Below are 18,997 nucleotides of genomic sequence, written 5' to 3'. Positions count from 1 at the left end.
TTGAAAGTACCCACTTCAGAAAGAGGTGACGTGCATCACCTCTCCAATGACCAAAACCCACTTTGTGATTACTCAGACCTGGTATGGCAGACCTGTGGGGAGTGTGCAGTGGTGTACAATGTGAAAAGATAGTTGAAATCGCAGGAGATGAAGTTAGCAGTTTATTTGTGTAAAGGGTCGTTGGCGTGGGTTGTGTTGAGGATGGAAGCCGTCGAACTGGTGCATCCTACCTATTTATAGGTAGGATGTGATGTCATGCTGTCGTGAGATTACGTCACACTGGCGTGTCTCATCGTGATGTCACGACCGTGATGTCATATGACGTCACACTGGCTACATACATACATACAAACAACCGACATGGCGCAGGATTCAAATTGTATATATAGATAAACCTGAAGACCATTCACTAGCAAGTGCTCACAGGTGCATGGCTACATACACGGCACTTGCACTTACTGTAAAGCAGTGGTTCTCAAAGTCCAGTGGTTCTCAAACCCCCTCAAAGGTCCTTGAGGGGGTTCCAGGGGGTCCACAGCTAAAGTAGTTAATGTCATTTTAACCACTTTATCCATAATACGTTGGCCATTCAGAAATAGCAGATCTAAAAGCTCATAGTGCAGTGATATTCAACTGGTGGCCCGCGGGCCAAATCCGGCACCTGGAGAGCTTTCTTGTTGCCCCATTCCAGATTCCAATGTAAATATTTATTATTTCATTACTTTTTTGGTGCGAAGGTAGACTGTCCAGCCGCCATGTTTCAAAGCTGCAAGCGGCCAAATACATACGATACATACGAATGCGTTTGAGAACCACTGCTGTAAAGTACATGTGTGCATACTGCATACACACTGTCGCAGTACAGAGAATAAAAGAAGAAAAGTTTACATTATGGTGTGGGAATAGATTACTAGAGTATAACTGCTGTTATCACCTGCAAAAGCCATTTGTCCACAGGAAGAATCTATTCCTCCAGATACCGCAGTGCTTAAAGCACAGCATCCAGCGACTGCCATAAAGTTGTGTGTTTGGCTGTGTGCTTGCATTGGCAAAGTGCCTGTGTGTTTCTGTGTCTGAGTGGATTTAAGTATGTGTGTGTCTATCTAACTCAGCTGCACTGCAATAAGGTCCTCTACTGTATGTGCATGTGTGTGTGTGTGTGTGTGTGTGTGTGTGTGTGTGTGTGTGTGTGTGTGTGTGTGTGTGTGTGTGTGTGTGTGTGTGTGTTAGTGGTTATTATACTGTGGATGACAATCTCTCATTGTTATCTCCCTCTCTTGTATGCTGTCTCGTCTCGCGTTCTACCTTCTAAATAGGCCTGGAGGGAGTGGAACACTATATTGCCTTTCCTTGCAAGAGATAGTACTGCACCCCGATAGCAACCTGTCACTGACACACACACACACACACACACGCACACACACACACAACGCTCTACTACTTTAATATGCAGTTGGAACACACACACACACACACACACACACACACACACACACACACACACACACACACACACACACACACACACACACACACACACACACACACACACACACACACACACACACACACACACACACACACACACACACACACACACACACACACACACACACACACAGTGTGTGAGAGAAAAGTGCTGATAAGACAAACTACAAAGTTCCCCTGCGTCAGTGTATCGGCTCAGTGCTATTAGGGAGAGATATATAGTGACACTAAAACTGAGTGGCTTTCTTAAAGCATGACTTGGCAGAAATTTGGAGGAAATTATTTAAAAACGATGATGAGGTGACTTGAGGGATGGAGGGCTAAAGGAACGAAAGAATGAAACGTTAGATCTGCTATTTCCGCTAAAGGTTCACCCCAGACTAAGGTCACTATAGAGTTATCCATTTCGTCTCTGTCAGGTGAAAACCTCACTATGTCCTTTTACTACTGTTACTTTTAAGAATTCAAATTTAAAAAATAGCAGATCGACACGCTCAGAACGTGTGTGTTTCGAGCTTGTAGATCTGCTATTTTTTATGCTTGTGTGTGACACTGTAGTATGATCATGTAGGGCATTAATGTACGAAAAAACACAAAAAGTTAGAATATGGAGATAAGAGGTTTGTGCCCGACAGCAACGATTTGTAATTCTGTGAGGACTCCCAAATGGACCCTGACATTGAGGGACGTGACAGAGAGAGAGAGGGAGAGAGAAAGAGAGAGAGAGATGGAGATGGATATCCCCCTTTGAAAAAGCCATCTTAGTTCTGTCTGTAATCTAGTAAAACAAATACAAAATAACCTTTTGTAATCTGTAAAGTATTTATTAGACTATTGCTCTAGGATTTGAAAAGGAATCCAAGGAAATGAGAGGGACTGAACTAAAGATCCTCAAAGCATCTCATATTGGTTAAGAATGGAGTTCATCAACTCACATCATGGAGCTGTGTCTGTTAATGAGCAATTCCTTTTCCCTATCATAATGAAATTGTTAGTGCAAATACCTCATGGGGCTCATTCCCCATTACACTCTCCCTCATCTCTCTGTCTCTTTCTCGCTCTTTCAGACTCACATTCAACTTTCCTATTGAAAACGTTAAAATAATTATAGGCTTGTATGCTATGCACAGACACAAGCACGTGCGTGCGTGCGTACACACACACACACACACACACACACACACACACACACACACACACACACACACACACACACACACACACACACACACACACACACACACACACACACACACACACACACACACACACACACACACACACACACACACACACACAGGTTTCTCAATCTCATAGCCATCTTTCCAACAGGACAGCAGAGCCAGGGCTCCCCCTTGTGGTCAAACTAGAAAACAGCACAGTGGAGGGCAATTTACTATTGAGACCTGTCTCTCCGTCTTGATTTCTCTGTGTGGCTCATTTTGGGAATTTCTTGTTAATGCACTCACTCTGCCCCTCTCTCCGTCCTACATTCAGTCACTCACTTAATATTATAATATACTGCCAACAACATTACTCGGCATTAACTTAAAAATGTTTTAACACTCCCTGCTACACACTGATGTGCAGTGCATCATCCCTTTGCCCCCCAGAGCAACAATCTCCCATGAACTTTTCAGACTTTCAACGAGAATTCTAGTTGAGATAGTTAAAGGTAGGGTAAGTGATATTTTTTGGTTAAAAGTTTAAAGCACTATATTCTGATAGTAATCATTGAGTGTTTGTTCAGTCAGAGGGGTCTCCCCGTCTCTCAAGCTCTTTAATAAACAGAAAATTCATTTTCAGGAAGGTGACAAACTTTCAGCCAATCAGGAGAGAGCACCCATTTATCAGCTTTTTTTTTAATAGCGTTCCAATTCCAATTTGTTCAGCTCATTTCTTTGTGTCACCACCCATTTCCAATTTCACTTGTTTAATCTGTATCCTGACTGAGTTCTCTATCCTGATTGGATAAAATTGAAAATGCATTTTCTGTTTATTGAAGAGATGGAGACTCCTGTTACTGAACAAACACTCTATAGCAATGAGTACTATCAGAGTATAGTATATTTAACACTTATTTTGAACAAAGAAAATCACTTACCCTACCTTTAAGAAAGCACAGACACGATGAACCCTTTTCCAGGATGTCTGTATGAGTTGACATTTGGCTGGAGCCTGTTGAGGGCCCGTACATACTTTTAACATCCATGGGGTAAGGCCTTTATAACTGAAATCTGAACGTTTATGTAGATGTACCGACCAAAAAGGGGAGAAAGTGCAGCCATGACGCTTGTGACGGACGAGCGGCGTGTGATCCATGGCCACGATTTAACCTGCTGGACAGGGTGTGCTCTGCATGATCTATTTGTTCAACATGTTTTAAGCAGTGAGTCAACTGTGAACCTAATGGCTGCTATGAGGGCTCAATCTTTACACTCTGCACTCAGGATTTTGCAGTGTGGTCTGTGCCGGTCTAGGTATGAATGTTTATACTGTAATTGGTGTGAATACTGAATGATGAACCACTTACATCCTATACACTTCATTGACGGCGGTTCCCCACAACGGTGCATACTTCATCCTCTCCTTTTTTCCCTCTCTACACCAAATCTCTTCACTGAAAATAGCAGATCTACAAGCTACGTGTTGCGATGTGTCCTGATGTGAGTCATGCAGATGGAATACCCCCGGAATAGGGCCATCATCACGCTATAGGGTCCTTAGGGTGGTTAAAGGAGTAGTAACAATTACACAACGCATGAAGCATCGAATTCACAGAGATATTTTTGTTTTTGTCGCATACCTAAACCAATAACGTGATTACCGGCGGAAAGATGCTCATGTATCCGGTAGGAGACTCAAAGGAGACTCTCTTGAGTCTCCTACCAGAGAGACCGCCGGTCATCAAATTATTGGCTTAGGAATGCGACAAAAATATCTCCATGAATTCAATGCTTCATGGGGTGTGTAATTGATAGAAAACAAGTCATTTTTTGGGTGAACTTCTCCATTAAGAATAAAGTACATTCCCGGAGAAACTAATCCACCTTAGGGTAAAAGAAAGTCAAGTTCTTTCAAAGCCAGTTTTAAATGTGTTGCCGTCGGATGGTATTTGATGGTGGTACATCATTCATTCTCTTTTATGTGAAGCAGTTAGGAGGAAAGGCTGAGCTCCCACCGGGGCTTTATCCTCAAGTGACCTCACCCGGTCAAGAAACACGAAACAGAGCGCTTAAACAGTACCTATTAAATAACCACCTATCAGCCCTCATCAATAATCATCAATAATAGACACGGACTGGACTCTGAGACAGGAAGGGATGCACACACACCACAGAGAATGACCAAGAGATACCTCCTGTCCAAAACTGTTACTTTTCAGGATTCAAATACAAAAATAGCAGATCTAATTCGAGCTTGTAGCATGATCAAGTAGAGCATTCATTCATTTGCGGGGGAAAACACAAAAAGTTTGAATATGGAGATAAAAAGCAACAACAGCAACGCTATAGGAGTGGAGTGACAGGAAGACAGCAGAGTGAGCAGAAACTGGAGTGGGAATTGAGAAAGGACATGATGACCACGAAAATGTTCAATCAGATCAAATGGTAAAACTGAATACTACTGTCTGCCAGTCCTGTCAGAGTCAGCCAGCAGCCTAATCCTAGCTGGCACTCTGCTAAATGAGCACGTCAATAGGGTAGAATGATGCCCTATTGATTCACACGGGTGACTGGTGCTTACGCAAGTGAAACACCAGATACCTGTGGTGTGTGTGTGTGTGTGTGTGTGTGTGTGTGTGTGTGTGTGTGTGTGTGTGTGTGTGTGTGTGTGTGTGTGTGTGTGTGTGTGTGTGTGTGTGTGTGTGTGTGTGTGTGTGTGCGTGTGCCTGCGCACATGCAGGTGTAAAAGTGATTGATCACTGCTATTGATAAAGCAGTAATTAAACAAGACAGCTCTGCCCTAGCATTAGAGACAGTTAATTCTCTTGGCCCTGTCCTCCTATGACACATTAATCACAGTACTGGTATCAGCAATGTGTAGGTTTTTACTGCACAGCTAGCAATCAAACCGATAAATGTTTATGGACCAAAGTCTTTTCTCAAGTTGAACATATTTTAGGTACAACTCACATTTGAGCGCGAACGTAGGTAAATTACCCAACAGAACAGTATTGGATTCTGTGAGTTAAGATTTTGCGATAACACAACGCTACTCACAATTGCATTACTAATCTTAATTGTATTAGGTCCTTGATGTAAACCCCAACCCTATATTCACCAAACTGAAGAAGCACTTGGGAAAACAAGACAAAACACAATTCTATAACTACAGTAACATTATTTCGCAACTGCCTCATGCTGTTGTTTTTAGATCCACTCTCTTCACACCCTATAGGTATATATATGGTATAGGTAACATACGTTTGATATGGAGAGAGAGAGAGAGAGAGAGAGAGAGAGAGAGAGAGAGAGAAGAGAGTTTTGCATGGAAGTCTTCACTAATGTGTGCTACAATACATGTTATATGACAAGGCCCATATATAAGATAGTATTCAGCCAGTGATTAGAATAAACTCTTGAGGCAAAATCCATCATCAGCCTCCAGAGAACAGATGCTAGGGATGATGAGACCCCCACAGCCGAGGTTGGCAGAGTGTTGTCAAGTGTTAAATGTGAAGATTAGCATTACCATTAAGAGGCGGTATAAATCCCTGGAGGACGCATTGCAGAGGTTGCTGGTGTTGTTAAATCGGGGACTGTGAGGCATTTTTCTCTGCAGGTGTCTTAAGAGACACCATAGTGGAGTCCGTATTACTAACCCTGGCAGAGAGAGAGATCAGGAGGAGTGTTAATGCAGGCAAAATGAGGTCTTACTCACACTACCTTGTATTTACACACACTACGTACACTGGCACATGACTCATTGCACCTTGCAAGACTGCACACACAAATAAATGCACACTGTGTAAATGTACATACTGTATAGCCTACGTGTAAAATAGATATTTATTTATACACATGCTGCATATTGCAGGGCACACTTACAATTACATAGATGGATATTTGGAAGTAGCATGCACACCGCACCACAGAGCACCTCAAGTGTGTAGCCTATACCTTTATGTATTATTATTATTATATCATTATTTTACCTTTTTTTAACCAGTACCTCAAAGTTTGCTATGACTGCACGTAGCCTACCTTGACTTTTTTTTTTTAAATGTTCTCTTTGTTATTGCTGCTAGCCTGCTACTACAATGTTGAGGAACCAAAACTAAATAACTTTACTCTTGTGTAGCCTACTCATACTGTATATAATACAAATCTTGAAATTATCTAATTATCTTGGCAGAAACATAGTAGCTAGCTACTGTATGCATTCAGAGTAGTGTGTAATGTGCATTTAGCTACTATCTTTAGCCTTTAGGTCAACATTCCCTGAATACTTTCATTCTGCTTTGTCGATTAGAATCTCAGCACATGAACGTTTGAGTGATTTGTTTTGTTTGTTTGTTTTGTATGAAACCAATATCTGTATAAAACCTACCATAGTGTGGATGTTCTGAAGGTAATCCGTGCTCCTCTCCTGGTTCAAACTAGTTTTTAATCCAGTCCAATGTGCTGGTGGTCAAATGCAACAGGTGTTTACATTTGGTTGAAACTAGCTCCATTAAGAACCTCTCACTCATTCAACCTCTCACTCATTCAACCCGGAAAACCCCCCCTACGTCCGCTGCCAGTACTGCTCCCGGTTTGGCTACAATGGGAAACATGGCCACAGACTGACTAAATAAGCGATTTAAACGGGTAGTTTCGCTTCGGACCTAAAATATTATGCTCCGGACCAAACCTTAAACATCCGTGCGGTTTGGAATCTACCATTAGTTTTGGGATACGATGTATACAAAAGGGTAAACAGCGGAGCCTTGGCGGACGTTCCACCGATTCTGGATGACAACGACATAGAACCTCATCTCGGAGCTGTATAGCGGAGTGAGAGGTTCTTAATGGAGCTAGGTTGGAAACATGCTCATTGCTTGAATGGCCAGTTTGGCCGCCCGCAGTCATATTGGAATAATGTAGGAAGTATCCATACAAATTACCTTTTTTTTTTTTTTTTTTACAAATTGTTCAATGTCCATAATGTTGTGGCTTGTGGGAACGAAGAAGAGAAGAGTAGGCTACTAACAGAAGAGAAAATGAGCATGCATACATTAATTGGGAATCCCTTTCCCTTCCCTTTAAAATATTTTAGCTTAACGCGTCACAAAGCATTGAGAGGCTAGCTTGCAGATCTATTTTCACACACAAATGTCAAACAAAACAGAACGGCTCCACCTAGAGCAGGGCAAAAAAAACGTGTCTCTGTAGTAGGCCTAGTGGTGGAAAAAGTACTCAAATATTTTTACTTAAGTAAACGTGTCAATACCACAATGTAAAAATACTCTGTTACAAGTCAAATGTCGGTATTCAAAATGTACTTAAAGGGGAAATCCACCCATTTTCAATATTTAACTATGTCATTAATATAGCATAAAGGAGTTGTGTGGAAATAAGAAAAAAGTTCCCCCCTTTCTGTGTTGCCTTGAACTGGAGGATTGATTGTGGTTTTAACATTGCAAATTACAACATGATGACTCATCATGTTGTAATTTGCAAGTATTTCTATATTGCAGTATTGATACTTTTACTTAAGTACAGAATTTGAGTACTTTTTCCACCACTGCACAGGTGTCGGTGCTGGACGGGGGGTTTAGGAACTGGGTCAGAGAAGGGCATCCGACGACGGGGGAGTACTGCCAGCCTGGGCCCTCTGAGTTCACCGCGTCCATGAACCGTTCATGGGTGAAGACGTTTGAGGATGTCACAGAGAACATCTCCACTCAACAGTTCCAGGTGGTGGACGTGAGGCCATATGGCAGATTCTGTGGCAGAGATCCAGAACCAAGAGACATACATACATTATGCCAGTGCTTCTCAAACCTTTTCATGTCAAGGACCCCCAAAATGATATGTATTTGGCTGCGGATCCCCCCCAAAAAAAACATTTTGTGCCAGGGAATTTTCAAAAGTAGCAGATCTACAGTGCCGCGCTACAAGCTTGTAGATCTGCTATTTTTGAATAGCCAAAGTATAAAATATGGATAAAGGGGTTAAAATTATTGTGACGCTATATTAACACATTTTGCTGACCCCACTTTGAGAACGTGTGTGTGTGTGTGTGTGTGTGTGTGTGTGTGTGTGTGTGTGTGTGTGTGTGTGTGTGTGTGTGTGTGTGTGTGTGTGTGTGTGTGTGTGTGTGTGTGTGTGTGTGTGTGTGTGTGTGATATCGGTATATAAAATCATGTAATGTATTGAACTGCATAAACAAAACTTAAATTTCTCATGATCTTTTAGGTGTCCAGCCTGGCCATATACCTGGCTCGAAATGCATGCCTTTCTTCAGGTTCGTGGACGAAGACGGAATGATGCTTTCAACAGAGGACCTCAAAAAGTTCTTCCACAAATATCAGGTGGACCTGAACAAGCCTGTCTGCGGTACCTGTGGCTCAGGGGTGACTGCCTGCCACATGGTTCTGGCTGCCCACCTGTGTGGCTACCCCGGGTATGATGGATCCTGGTATGAATGGTACACCAAGGCCCCCCCAGAGCATGTTGCCTCTGAGGCTAAGAGTAAGCTTTGATGATGAGGATGCATCATCCACAAGAAAGAGCGACCACTATAATTTACAATTTTGGCATTCAGCAGACACTCTTATCCGGAGCGCATCCGTGTCATATTTAGGATTTCTTTGGCTATTCAAAAATAGCAGATGTACAAGCTCATAGCGCGGCACCGAGTGCCGCGCTGTCGGTCAGGTTGTCGAAATATGTGATCAGCTTGTGGACTTAACATCAACGTTCAAACGTAAATCACCACTGTTTGTTTATTATCAGACGTTCAGATGGACATTTACATTATGCGAAGTCCAAAAGATCACATATTTCAGCAGGTCACCAATTTCACCGTAACAGCAATGCTGGAGAATGGAGGAGGCATAAATGTGAGTATCTGGCTAATGTGGCCTTCATCAGGGTCATGTACCCAGATGAAAGCCACGTAGGAAAACACGTTCTTCCTAGTTACAAGTGTGGCTGGAATCTTTTGGTTCTCTGTTAGTTTGTTAGGTGTTTCTATGACAAACTGATTTTGGTAACCTGATTCTATTGTGCCCTTTTTTTTATTGAAATTGTGTATGTATTGATTTGAGAGATTAATTTATGTTCTTAATAAACCTCTGTTCATTCACAGTGTTGATTCTGTTTATTTTTCTGGAAACTTGAAACCTGAACTTGGTCTGTCACTGGCTCATATTTCAGTATGGTACTGTATATCCATATGCACAACTAATATTTCAAAGAAAATTACTCATCTGACATCAGCAGCACGGGTCAATATCACTGTCATTCCTGCAACACATTCGAACATGCATGCAAGCAAACAAGTCAAAACGATCAGCTAAAATGAACTAACCTGTAAGCTAGTGGTCAAAAGTAAATGTCATGTATTCTAAGAACTAATAGTATGAATGTACAAACTTATTATTCTGAGGATAAACATGACATACTGTAGTGTAGCCTATATGTTATATTTGTACACTCAAAGCTGTGCTGAATATGTGGCATATTACTTCAGCATGCTCATTAAGTTGAATGTGTTACAACACAGTCCACAAACATTCTGACATGAATTTGAGATGATCGAATTAAAAACAGCAAATACTACTTTTGAAAGATGAACATTTGTATCATAACAAACTAGTTTCACAAAATCTTTTCTCAGATCCAGTCAATAGAATCATCATAGATCATCTAGATCAGTGTTTCCCAAACAATCAAACATTTTCAGAAAAAAAAATACAATTTCAAAAGAACTTCATAATGGGAAAGAAAAATAAGAAACAAGAAATTCCATAAATAAATACACTTTTAAGTAGTGAAAATAGCCGATCTACAAGCTCACAATGCGTCGCATGTGCCCACTCTGCCTAGTCATAACATTTTATAATGTTATGACATACGGTACATTCAGCTACTGCTGCAACATCTGACATGATCATGGTATGTTAAAGTTACTGGTGTATTTTTATGAATGTGGCTTGGGGCACTATTAAGGCTGAATGTTGATGCTATTATCCGCATGGTAACTTGGTTTAAGTGAGGCTATACATTCACTCGACACCCTCTATCAACCTCTAATTACTTGACCAATTAAGTATTTAATGACTCTCCTTTGTTAAATATTCACCTATTTTCCACGATAAATAAGATATGAGCACTAGACACATTTAGCTTGGTGTGTATGTGTGCGTGCAAGACTTTTAGACTAAACGCTGGTTGAATAGATGATTTAGCTTGCCACTTCATGAGTGGCCGCTGGTCACACACCATGCACAGCTTCATTAAGCTCTGATTGAGAAACCTCTGCCAAGTTGATGCCTGACAATTTTGGCATGGGTGCCACCACTGGCACAAGTGTGAAAGACAGGAGTTTATCCTATTTTATTATAGCTTTGTGTACACCATGGAGCATGTAGCCTATGTCACACACCAGCATTCTGATTCTGACGGAACCAGACCAGTCCGAAAACTAGGGTCCAGTGTAAGTAGCCTATATAGTGGGGTACTGTATAATAGATAGAATAGAATAGTATTTTTTGTTTCCTTGGTGCAGTTGTCTTTCACGTTATGTACACTGTGCTGTCACCAGTTCAGTAGGTATTTGCCTTTGCCTTTTTATATTGTAGGTTTCTCATGACTACTCTGATTGAAATGATTGACAGTACACAAAAGACCAGTTGGTCCAGATTGCGGAGCGCTGTTATATCGAGTTGGATCTTCAACAGTTAAGGACAATATGACGGCCAGTCTGAAGTCCAAATTTGTTGCTAACAATGTCTTAACCTTTCAAGCCCAATATTTATTTTGTTTCTCCAGTGGTACAGTATGACTGGGGTTGACCCTTGAGCAACAAAAAGTGTTGATGCTGGGGCTGTCCTGTTTGCCTATTTCTTTTTTCTTTTTTAAAGCACTTGTGAGCATTGACGACAATGTTATTGTTATTGTTCAGCTTGCATAGCCATCTGCTATTTGAATAGTAACGCAATTGTTTGCAATGACTATGGTAGACTCTACCGAGCTACAGTATGGGCTTGTGTTTGGTATTCAGTTTTGTTTGAGTCAAAATGTGTTTGATTTGGGTACTTGGGTGGCATACAGGATAGATGGGCACTAGGGACATCTGGGCACCATATTTTTGGGAAGACTGGGCACTAGGAAGAGTGGGCTCGGGAAAGGTGGGCACCGGGATTCAATGCCAGGTAATAGTGCCCACTAGTGCCCACTCGTCCAAGGTGACCAGTTTTCCCTAGTGCCCAGAATGTTTTGGTGCCCACCTATCCTGTTACCCTTGGGTGTATTGTGTCTCTTTTACGATTGCCTAGCATGCAAGGAGGAAACTTGTATCCCTGTGGTCAGGTTGAGCGTCATAGCTGACGTTTGGTGAAATCCCTCTTCTGGCTGTGGTATGGTTGTGTTTGGGTTTGGTTTCTCTCTAGGTTGGCACTTGGCAGCTGGCCTGTGCGTAATTGGACCGTTGGCCATGTTCCTGTTTGAACCTGCCATGACATACTTCAACCTGTGTTTGGTTTCTCTGTAGTTTGACATGGGGGTTAGTTGGCCTGTACAATTGGAGACAATTGACTGAGTGGCACTGCTAATGATTGTCGTCCTATTTAGGGCTTAATTTTTGTATTTATTCACATGAACCCTGCATTTGTTCGGAGCTAATCAATGGCACATTTCTTGTGCACGCTGTCAGAAGGCCAACTTAGTACCTCCACGTCTACTTGTTTTATGTTTTTTTTTTTTATGAAACATGCCCAGATTTCGAGATGACTAATGTCATCATTATGAGATGTCATCGATACCTCAGAAATAAATTATAAAAGGCGGCGCAGTGCCTTTAGTGTCGGTTTGTCTACATCACAGCGTGCCTTGCTGCAATTTGAATCAAAGTGCTGAGAAATAAATGGAAATGGAAAAGAAAAAAACGACTCGCATGACAGACACAGAAGATCCACATGGGAGCCGTGCCATTATTATTAGATAGTAGATACCATCCTTCAGTTCATCCCCTACAATCACACGCCGCCTGACTCAGTCTTTATGTTTATATAGATGGAGAGAGAGAGATCTCCATCTATATAAACATTATCAATCAACTTGCCTGGACAGCCTCTCCTTACATGGTGGATATCAGAGTCTCTAAACATTTACAGTGAATACAAGTCTAAATTAGTCCTCAGAACAGAATGCCCTATAAATCTTTGCAGTCATTAACGATTCAGCATTAGTCTCACTATTTTGTATCCCTTTCTCCTATAGTTGGGAATAGTGATGTATAGAGAGAATGAAAGCCTAAATTAAAGATGGAAAACAAAAGAAAAAAAGAAATGTAGGTTGCAAAATAACAATGTCCTTCATTTTAGTATATCTCCGGCCTGGACAAATCGATATTATGGATCTGTTTTCAACTGTAGGAGATAAATGCACAAGAGATGATGGCAAAGAACCCACATGCACACATACACACTTAAAGCACAGTAAAATAAAGAGTTTTACTGTGCACCACAAATGCACACCCAGTGAAAGCACCAAGCAGCAGCTCACATACATGCACACACACACACACACACACACACACACACACACACACACACACACACACACACACACACACACACACACACACACACACACACACACACACACACACACACACACACACACAAATGCAGCATGTATCCTCTCAACATGAACAAGTGTAAACCCCACATACAGTATCCCCCTGGAGCAGTGTTGATTTTGACAGCAAATTTTTGATTCAGTTTTAGTCTTTTGAATCAAATTCCATTTACTGTTAGTCATATTTTAGTCACCTGAAATGTTTTACTGTTAGTCTAGTTTTAGTCGACTAAATATAAGATTATAGTCGACTAAATCTACAGTTGATTTAATTGACTTAAATGTATTTTGGCGGTGCCTTGATGGCGTCGTAATGGCTGATTTTACACTTGGTTGCATGCTAAAAAATAGACGATCTACAAGCTCACAACGCGTCGCAACATGACGCGTTGTGAGCTTGTAGATCGGCTATTTTCAGAGCGCAACACCCGAGCGCAACACCCAAGCTTGTAGATCGGCTATTTTCAGAGCGACCCCGAGCACAACCAAGCATGAAATTACTTGTCTTTTAGTTCTACTGGATCTCTTCTCCTCTAGTCCCTCACTAACATTTTAGTCTAGTTTTTATTTAGTTTTTGTCAGTGAAAAAAGTTAGTCGACCAACATTTTTCGTCATAGTTTTAGTCGATGAAATCAACATTGCCCTGGAGCTCCCCACCACTCCATTAACCAGCATTCCACATCCAATTATGAGCATGTAGATTGGCTATTTTTGGTACATTTCCCCCACAGAATAGGCATGCTGGGGCTCACGTGGTTAAAATGTATTTAATCTATTTTAACCACTTTCAACCTATTTTTGGCATGATAGGCCCAAACAAAAACGAAACAAAATAACTTTTAAACTTCAAAGAATGTGACCCATTGTGAGCTTGTAGAGCTGCTATTTTCACTATTGTTGCGCCACTGTTGCGCCACACCCTCATGATGAAGAATAAAATAGGGGTTCAAAGTGATTAAAAGAGACAAAAGGCGTGTGCATCATTCTCACGACTAATTGAAATGAAATTGGCCTCATTTTGTGTCTCTGAGAGAGCCTGAGAAATGTTGAGGAGTGTAAATTTAAAAGACTGGTGTTAGTCTATCGGCGATAAAAATATTTTTGTTAGCTGATCTACAAGCTTGTAACACATCGCATTATAACGCGTTGTGAGCTTGTATATCTGCTATTTTCGAAGACTTTCGCCCATAATGACATGGCCAAAATAGAGCCAGGTTGAAAGTGGTTAACTCAGTGAGCAAACCGACATAATCAGGCTGTACTCAGTCCATGGAGATGATCACTATATATACACTACAGTACAGCACAGTACAGTACAGGAACACCTTGTGTTTAATCATGCCTGCTGAATACGTATGTTGTGAAATCAAGAGCAGATAATCTGATGTTTCCAAGGGCTTCATGATCATGCAGCCCACACACACACACACACACACACACACACACACACACACACACACACACACACACACACACACACACACAAATTACAGTGAGGTGAACATGCGGTCATAGAAATAAATAGTAATACAGTATGCATGCACACATGCACTCTAATGCAACACATTTAAACCTGGCCATATGCTGTGGTTCACACACAGTCAAATACACTTGTAGATTTACTATTTTTGTAGTGCAACACCGGAGTACAACGTGTAAATTAAGCATATAGGCCTTGGGCTATTTGTGACAATTGTCACCTATAATGACATGCCCAAAATACAAGGGACTCCAGGGATAATGTGGGAACTAATTTGTCCCCCTGTCCATCAAATTAAATGGCAAGCACTAATAGCCAGAGCCTAATCCCTGTAGCACTGCATTATCTGTATGATGATTTTATGCTGTTCTTACTGCACATATGCACTGTACACTGTTATGATGACTATAGTGTGTGTGCAGTGTGCAATTCATTGAGTAGTGGTGTAAAGGAGACGGAGTACATGCACACACAGTCACATGCTGGTGAGGTGAGAACCCAAATGCGGGTGGTGTTCAAACCCATTTTCAGGTATTTTAATACAAGACACAAGTGAACAGGAACATGACAAACTAAACAGGATACTATAGGAATGACTGGGGGGAACAAGACACATGAGGGGTGATTACAAATCAGATACAGCTGGGGCAAACAGAAACATAGAACCAAGACTTTTAGACCAGGGAACAAAATGCATAGAAACACTAGACCTAGAAACTGCAATCAATGACAAAGTCTGTGACTGTGACACACACACACACACACACACACACACACACACACACACACACACACACACACACACACACACACACACACACACACACACACACACACACACACACACACACACACACACACGTGTCTATGAACAAGTCTGTCTGTCTGTCTGTCTGTCTGTCTGTAATTATCGCGAACAGAAAGTCCTGTTGCACACGATTAATAGTATATTATGTTCATAATGCCACATAGTGCATTCAGAAAGGTTTGCTACTGTACACATTTTGTTAAACATTTTCCTTTCTTTCCCAACAGTAAGATAAAGATGGAACAATAATTGAATCTTTTAGTTAATTCACTGACCTGGAAATGGACTTAGCCATTCAGTGTGGTCAATTCACTAGAGTAAAAACCTACCACATGAACAAAAATGGACCCAAATGGACCCTGACAGATCCATTTCTACACTCTCAGAATTAAATTAACGCTGAGGAATTGACCATAGTTTGGCAGTGTGCCATCTGATATAACATCTTGCTCTGTCCCTTTACATTGTATGTGAGGTTCATGCCAGTACAGTACTGTATATTCTATGTAGTTACTGTATACAAAGTGCTATTGTAGCATCACAAATCCCAGTACATGTATTGTACGACTGGAGGACTGTACGTCTTGTCGTACAGTCTGATTCTGAAGCCAGGTATTGGTGAAGGGAAAGTCTCACTATCATTATATTTTTTGTTTCTATTTCTTTGATCTATAACAGTCTATTCCTTTGTTCTTCACTATAGGGGAAACCTATTCCCTGTCCTGGTGGGTGTACAAGGGATTAAAGAGTAGATAGACACTGTTTTATAGCCAGGGTGCTGAGCAGTGTTCCGGAATGTCCCAATGACACCCACTCAGAACCACTCACCAACACGACACAGGAGAACAAAAACATCAGAGCACATCAAAGCAGTGGCAGTCAACCAGTACAACAAGGCACTATGCTACAGACATAAAGTGTGAAGTACTTTAACCCTACGTAGGCTGTTTGAAAATAGCAGATTTACAAGGTCACAACGTGTTGCGATGCAACACGTTGTGTGACCTTGTAGATCTTCTATTTTCAAATATAACAAATGTGGATTTTTTTTTTTAAACATTTCAACAACGTAAATCGTGTATGGGGGACGGGGGTCCCTGGCACAGAATATTTTCATATGGGGGTCTGCGGCCAAATACAAATACAGTTTGGAGGTCCTTCACATGAAAAGGTTTGAGAACCACTGCCCTATACCACCATGTGTTGCTATCATCATTTGGTATGAGAATAGCTCCTCCCGGGCCCAGCCAGCCCTGCAGAGGGTGTTGCACTACAGGGTCTCATCTCCCCTCCGTGCAGGACTCACACACTTTAAAGGTGTTTGAGCCGGGCTAAAAGGATTATAATGGAGTCACGCCATCCCAGCAATGGATGCTTGTGTCGCTACAGTAAGGCAAATGCCATTGATGTCACAAAGTCACTATACAGAGTGACAGAAAGAGTTTTTTCCCCCGTCAGGCTATCGGATTCCTGAACAATGACCACACTGCCAGGTGAAATGTTGAGTATGCACAGTTTTTTATTCTCTTTAATTTTTGGGGTAAACTTTCCTGCACTTTTTGTACAACAGGCCTTTCCTCCTTCCTCATAGATCATCCAAGGTCATTTTCACGTTGAAGTTTTGGTCAAATGTTGATCAAATAAACATCCAAGATAATATCCCTTTGTTGACAGATCTATTTCCCTCAAGCTATGACAATCAGAACTTCTAATAATAAACCTATATTTCAACCAAGAGAGTTTGTTGAGTAATGTACAAATTAAAAGTTGTTTAGTTTATATTCATTTATTTAGACAAGAGCCAGACCCAAATCCCCCACAGTATACTGTGTTTAGTAGGAAATAACATGTGGCTCAATCAATCACTAATCAATCAGTGGTCACATTCACATAGAAATCAATGGTCCCCACAACCATGGCATTGCATAACACAAACAAGCATGACCTTAAACCATTCATACTTACACACAGCACTGGATTAAATAAGGTATAGGGTTGGGGTGGTCTTGTTAAAGAATAACCGTAACAACTTCTACAAAACAAATTTCTACCAAGTGAAGGAAATCCATGTCATGAAGAAATGTCTGTTAAAAAACTAAAGAGATTAGACATTAAAAAGAGTTTATTTAGTGAGTTTCTGAAAAATGCCTTTCTGCAAATAACTACTTTTAGGATTAAATCTTTCAACTCTATGACCAGTGTGATTCAACACCAAAACATTTGACCTCCATACAAAAAAAATCACATTAAGGAAAGAAAACGAGACGAGACGAGTGTTTTACGAGTGTGAACTGGTCAAGAGAAAAGGCAAACAAATGTTACACAGCTCTGCCAGTAACAACAAATACAGGACAATAACAATGACAGACATATAACACCCGTAAAAACAATACCCACTACCTAGGAAGCTCAAGGAAAAACAGCTAACATCTAAAAAAAATTACCAATATAAAACTAAGAGCAACAACATTTGCTACACATCAAAGCAGGAGCATCTCCTCCGACATGGCAGAGAGGCCTTATGGCTGCAAAGGCACTAGGCCATGCAGGTCTGAGCCTGGATTTGCCGTGTAAGGAATGGCCAGAGAATCCAAGAACAAATGTTGGTTGGTGCATTGAGATTGCCAGAATAACCAGCTGGGTAAAAGGGTTCAACACACACGTGTGTGTGTGTGTGTGTGTGTGTGTGTGTGTGTGTGTGTGTGTGTGTGTGTGTGTGTGTGTGTGTGTGTGTGTGTGTGTGTGTGCGCGCGCACACACACACATGTGAGCGCACACATGCGCACGGACACATGCATACACACACACAATTACCTGTACATCATGCCTGTCTGGGTCTTAACCGTCTCATGCAGGGACAGTGAGTGAAAGTCGAGGAACTCCTCCAGCTGTTTGAGTTCCCGCACGCTGTTGGGTTTGATCCCGGTCCAGAGCATCAGAGGGGCGTAGGGTTGAGTCCCGGTCTGGGCTGCGGCCTGTCTGGAAAGTCTTCCCTGACCTTGACCCTGATCCTGTGCCTGGACTCCAGCTTGGCCCCTGTCAGCCGGCTTGGCAGACCCCTTACATTTTGGGGTGGGGATGTCGGAGCAGGTGGCTCTCAAGTACATCTCCCTGGTTTGTTGTGTACCCCAGGTCGGTCAAAGTCCAGGGGCCCCTTTGTTGGGGTGATTGTGCAGGCTACCTATGAAGTGAAGTCACATGGAACCTTCAGTCTTAACAACCTCATTTTCTTGTGGTTTCTTTCTCTTTCAGCTCCTCATAGGCTCTGCGTGGGTATCCCACACACACACACACACACACACACACACACACACACACACACACACACACACACACACACACACACACTCACTCACTCACTCACTCACTCACTCACTCACTCACTCACTCACTCACTCACTCACTCACACACTCACACACTCACACAC

At 41.7% G+C, this 18,997-nt stretch overlaps 2 protein-coding genes across 2 annotated transcripts in view; one reads left to right on the top strand and one right to left on the bottom strand.

Moving 5' to 3' along the window:
- LOC311050044 (3-mercaptopyruvate sulfurtransferase-like) overlaps positions 1 to 9,178 on the top strand; it is a gene marked incomplete at both ends in the record, with an annotated part of 39,857 nt that extends 30,679 nt beyond the window's left edge. The window contains 2 exons of the mRNA XM_084064010.1: positions 8,226 to 8,448; positions 8,892 to 9,178. Coding sequence (XP_083920136.1) covers positions 8,226 to 8,448; positions 8,892 to 9,178 — 510 coding nt within the window. The remainder of the gene's footprint in view (positions 1 to 8,225; positions 8,449 to 8,891) is intronic.
- The window catches only part of LOC311050556 (voltage-gated potassium channel subunit beta-2-like), a gene marked incomplete at both ends in the record, with an annotated part of 174,367 nt that extends 155,691 nt beyond the window's left edge, over positions 1 to 18,676 (bottom strand). The window contains one exon of the mRNA XM_084064642.1: positions 18,384 to 18,676. Within this exon, the coding sequence (XP_083920768.1) occupies positions 18,384 to 18,676 (293 nt within the window). The remainder of the gene's footprint in view (positions 1 to 18,383) is intronic.
- Positions 18,677 to 18,997: the final 321 nt, after the last annotated feature.

The sequence above is a fragment of the Gymnoscopelus microlampas genome (genome assembly GCF_963454915.1).
Source record: "Gymnoscopelus microlampas genome assembly, chromosome: 8".
Classification (NCBI taxonomy): Eukaryota; Metazoa; Chordata; class Actinopteri; order Myctophiformes; family Myctophidae; genus Gymnoscopelus; species Gymnoscopelus microlampas.
The sequence above is the reverse complement of the archived record's forward strand: the minus strand, read 5'-3'. Positions and strand labels throughout refer to the sequence as shown.